Genomic DNA, 4,848 nt, shown 5'->3' with positions numbered 1-4,848 from the left:
AGCTATTGGAATGATCTCAGTTAGAAGGTAAGAGGATTAGAGATACGTAAATAACTCAAGCAAGCCTCAGTAGCTGCACACTGAGATTACTGCTTACAGTGAGGATGTGTAGCCACTCGGGGGAGTATTCTCTATTCGATATTTCTTTCCATGTTGGATTTTGTTCCTTCCTTTTATATCTTAGCATCTGAATCCAAATTCCATCCTAGCAGGGGAACAAGGATAATGATGCAGATTCTTTCTGTAAACCTGATGAATCTAGGAGCTGAAGGAAAGGACGTCAGGCTGAAGGAGGCTGTAGGATAAAAGCTTTCCCTACCAGCACCCTGTTGCTGGCCTATTCCTTTCATTCAGTCATTCACAAATATTTCTGTGTTCAGGCACTGTGCTGGGGCTACAAGAGTAAACAGACAAAAAGGGTTTCTGCCCCTCATGGAGTTTCCAGTCCTCTGAAGTGTCCAGGTTTAACAATTAACCACAGGAACCAAAGCCTGACAAGCACAATAAAGGAAAATATTGATACCAGGTGCTATGAGAGGGCATAACAGAGAAAGTTATTTTACTTTGGGTGATCAAGGAGAATCGTCCTGAAAAAAGTGTATTTCTGCCAAGATAAAAGGATGGGTAGAAGTTAGTCAACAAGTTAGGGAGAGAACTTTCCAGGCAGAAAGCGTTTGACATCATCTAGGAACTGAAAGAAAGGTAATGAGACTCTAGTGGCGTGAAGGAGAGAGAAAGGGATCTGGCATATGGAGGAAAGGTAGGAAATAGCCACGTTATGGGTACTCTTGTAAGTCCTGTTGAGGATTCTGTGTTTCTGTTTGAATGGAAAAGAGGTAAGGAAGTGCTGTAAGATGTAACTTACATTTTATAGGAGCATCTCACTGCCCTGAGGGGAGTGGCCTATAGGGAAGGAAAGAGTGGAAAGAGAGACCAATTAGGGGGTTAAAGCAATACTTCAGGAAAGAGATGATGGTGGCTTGGACTATGGGGACAGTAATGTTCATAGAAAGATGTGATAGACTGCAGGTTTCCTTGGGCATTTTAAAAATATATTTATTTATTTGTTTTTGGCTGCGTCGGGTCTTAGTTGAGGCATGTGGGACCTTTCGTTGCGGCGGGACCTTTCTTTGCGGCGGGACCTTTCTTTGCGGCGCGCAGGCTTCTCTCTTGCTGTGGTGAGCGGGCTTACCTGCCCCGTGGCATGTGGGATGTGGGCTCTTAGTTCCCCAATAAGGGATCAAACCCATGTCCCCTGCATTGGAAGGCAGATTCTTAACGACTGGACCACCAGGGAAGTCCCTCTTTTGGCATTTGAATGGACAGGACTTGATGGGTTAAAGTTTGAAGGTGAGGGAAAGAAAGGTTTCAAGGATGACGCAGCTGCTCTGATATAGATGATCATGTTTCTCTAAAGCTGGGGTTTTGTCAGAGGCGTGCAATGGAAGGGGAGTTGGATTAGTTATGAAAAAGATGAATCAGCCATGGACTTCAAGCTGGATAAGAAAATAAAGACAGATGGGGCAGATGGCTAGAGAGGAGGGAGAGTTGTTTAGGGATGAGAGGTCTCCATGATGTTGAAGAGCTACTGCAAGGATGTCTGTCCTTAAGAAACCAGCAGGATAGATGATAACCGAAGGGTAGAATGTTTGAATTAGCAAGTCAGTATTGCTTCTCCCCACCCCACATCCTCAAAACAACAAGCAACAGCTTCCGGATGCCATGAAGGTTTCTGGGTGGGGTCTACCACCTACACACAAGACAGTGACATATTAGAGTGCAAGGAGGATCTGAGCAACTGAAGTGCTTAACTGAAAGAGAAGACAAGTTATAACTCCTGAAATCCTTTCCGCTTGGCATTAACGTGATGGATTCTTGCATAACAAAGTATCATCTCCCAGTTGTGACAAGTGTCCATTTTCGTGTTCTAATTCATAGTCTTGGAGCTACTCCCTATGTTAAAGCCATTTGATTTAGTTGAGACAAGATAGATGAGATACACTTGAAAAGTTAAGTGAAACAATAGAAGATCCTCAAGTATGAGTGAACTGTAGTTTTTAGTGGAAAATAAAATTACTTTTTTGTGTATTTGTATTTGCACCGTCTGCAGGTGTTTGGTGTGAACTGCTGCTTACGAAAGAAAACCATACACAGTTGTTTGTGTATTTCACTTTTTAAAGCATTAATATTTTTATTTTTAAAGAAAAATTTAAGGGAAACAGAAATGTTTGCACGACTGCAGAAAGCCTTGGATGAAATTTCCCCAAACTAGTTTTTTGGAGACTATTTTTGGCCATTATAGACCAAAATGCAATCTGAAGAAAGATTTTAACAAATTGAATAACACGCTGCCATCGTCAATTTTCTTATTCTATCTCAGCACTGGGGAATTTGAAAGGAAGATACTTTAAGATAATGTATGGACAGCGCGGCGGCGTGGCCGGCGGGAGGCGAGTGCCCCGTGCGCACGTGTGGAGAAGAGGCTGCACCAGCGCGGCGGCGGGAGGTACCTCCGCCCCCTCCGGAGACGCAGGGCCGCGCTCCACTCTCGCGGCCTCGGTCACCCGGCTCAGCTCCCTCCCTGCTCTAGGCGAGGAGGCCGGCTTGCCGGGTTGAGTGGCCCGAGCTGAGGGCGCGGAGAGCTCAGGGTGGCGACGACAACGGGCGTTGATATCGGAGGTAACAACGTCCTCAGCAGGCGGGGAAGATGAAAGGCCGGATCGAGCTGGGAGATGTGACACCACACCATATTAATCGGCTGAAGAGATTTAACCAGGTCATCTTTCCAGTCAGCTACAATGACAAGCTCTATAAGGATGCGCTGGAGGTTGGCGAGCTAGCAAAACTTGCCTATTTCAATGATGTTGCAGTAGGTGCAGTATGCTGTAGGGTGGATCATTCACAGAATCAGAAGAGACTTTACATCATGACACTAGGATGTCTGGCACCATACGGAAGGCTAGGAGTAGGAACTAAAATGTTAAATCATGTCTTAAACATCTGTGAAAAAGATGGCACTTTTGACAACAACTATCTGCATGTCCAGATCAGCAGTGAGTCTGCAGTTGACTTCTACAGAAAGCTTGGCTTGGAGATTATTGAGACAAAGAAGAACTACTATAAGAGGATAGAGCCTGCTGACACTCATGTGCTGCAGAAAAACCTCCAAGTCCCTTCTGGCCAGAATGCAGATGTGCAAAAGACAGACAACTGAACAAATTACAGATGAACTTTCTTGCACTTGCTGGTCACCAAATAAAAGAGAGGCCCACTGATTCCCCCCCCCTCCCTTTTTTTCTTTTAAAGCTTTCCCTCTTCCTTGTTCTTGTGTTTCTTCCTTTCAAAACTTCCTTCCCTTTCCTCTAAAAGTTTTAAACTTTTAAGGACTTATTAATCGTGTTTGGATTGTTTTAGTTTTCTTATTTTTGTGAGGTGGTTTGATTGTAGGAAGGAGAAGGTATAGATCTGTTTAGTTTCACAGTTAAGATATATGGTCCCCAAAACTTGAGCGTCAATTTCAATTTTTTTTTTTAATGTCCTGCTTTCACATTGAAGGGCAGAGCCTACAAAATATTGTATATTTCAAAGGCCAAGAAGCAGCAGCAGCAATATCCTGTTCTCTAACTCATAGACAAGTTTAGTGTGTTTGTGGTATTTAGGGTTTTTCAAGATTTTGTGGGCTACTAATCCCTATACATTGCCTTCACTCCACCTTTTGTCCTTCTGAGTATTAGCTCAGGAGTTAGACCACTGTTATCCTTGTAAGAAATCCTAAGCTTATTTTGTTCTGTTAAGCAGTTATTTCTTCCTTCCTCACTGGTGGCTGAGGGTAGGTGGGACAGTCTGAGTAGGTAGTATTATACTTTGGTCTCAGCATTTGAGTTGAGCTGCTTTTTGCTAATGAGTGGTCTAGTTGTTAGCAGGTTTATTTTTCCTGCTGTTGATTGTTAGAAGTGGCATTAACTTTTAGAGTGTGGGCTGGTGAGATTAATTTTTTTTAATATCCTAGCTAGAGATATGGCCTTTAACTGACCTAAAGAGGTTTGTTGTGATTTGCTATTTTCTCTCCTGTCCTTTTTCTTCAGTAAACCCACAATAGTTAGTCAAACCTTAAAAATGGAGTTGATGTCCTTATAGGTCAGTGCCCCTAAATAAACGTGAAGCAGGTGCTGTCTCTTGGACATATTAAAAGATACCTAAAAGGAAGCTTAGATGGACTTGTGGCACAACAAATGCATTTAATGTCAGCTAATGCAGACTGTTAGAAGTGTGGCCACTGAGCATTTGATTTTAGAGGAAGGAATATCTAGACAGTATTTTTGAGAATAACATAGCTGTGCTATTGCTTATCTGTTGAAGAACATCCCAGATTTGGTTACACTCTGTGCTTGTGATATTGAGTTTAAGGATTTGGAGGTGGGGGAATTATTAAACATATTTCTTCTATTCTTGGAAAAAGTAGAAGTCTAGAAATGTTAATAACGCAAATGTCACTGTGACCTCCTCTAGTGACAGGACTGGTTTATGCCAGATCGTTTTCTGGCACATAGGGAGTGGCTTTGACGGGTCGATAACTTTTTGTAAGATAGAAGACATCTGAAATTTTCATATTTTCCTCCATAATCCCATCTCCAATATTTAAAATTTTCTACATTGCCAATATTGCTGGACCAAGAAATGTTTTCATTAGACTTTAAAACAATGCACAGGGCTTGAATTTTCTGTCGTTTGACTTTAAAAGGAAGGTTGCTTCATAATATTTATCCTCTTATGTAAATTCTGGCATAAAAGTTTCATCTCTTCAAATATGTGGAATGGCAAAATTATTTTACACAATGTTTATGCACA

At 42.2% G+C, this 4,848-nt stretch overlaps 1 protein-coding gene across 1 annotated transcript; it reads left to right on the top strand.

The window, feature by feature from the left end:
• The first annotated feature begins 2,707 nt into the window (after positions 1 to 2,707).
• LOC118883055 (N-alpha-acetyltransferase 50-like) lies at positions 2,708 to 3,274 on the top strand. The gene has a single exon (XM_036829606.1). It carries the CDS (start codon positions 2,708 to 2,710, stop codon positions 3,212 to 3,214), a length of 507 nt encoding a protein of 168 aa, XP_036685501.1. The 3' UTR covers positions 3,215 to 3,274.
• The last annotated feature ends 1,574 nt before the right edge of the window (positions 3,275 to 4,848 follow it).

Source organism: Balaenoptera musculus, chromosome 16, assembly GCF_009873245.2.
Source record: "Balaenoptera musculus isolate JJ_BM4_2016_0621 chromosome 16, mBalMus1.pri.v3, whole genome shotgun sequence".
Classification (NCBI taxonomy): Eukaryota; Metazoa; Chordata; class Mammalia; order Artiodactyla; family Balaenopteridae; genus Balaenoptera; species Balaenoptera musculus.
The sequence above is the reverse complement of the archived record's forward strand: the minus strand, read 5'-3'. Positions and strand labels throughout refer to the sequence as shown.

What these genes read in the sequence shown, in the direction of transcription:
- LOC118883055 (XM_036829606.1), top strand. Translation starts at nt 2,708, where the DNA reads ATGAAAGGCCGGATCGAGCTGGGAGATGTGACACCACACCATATTAAT.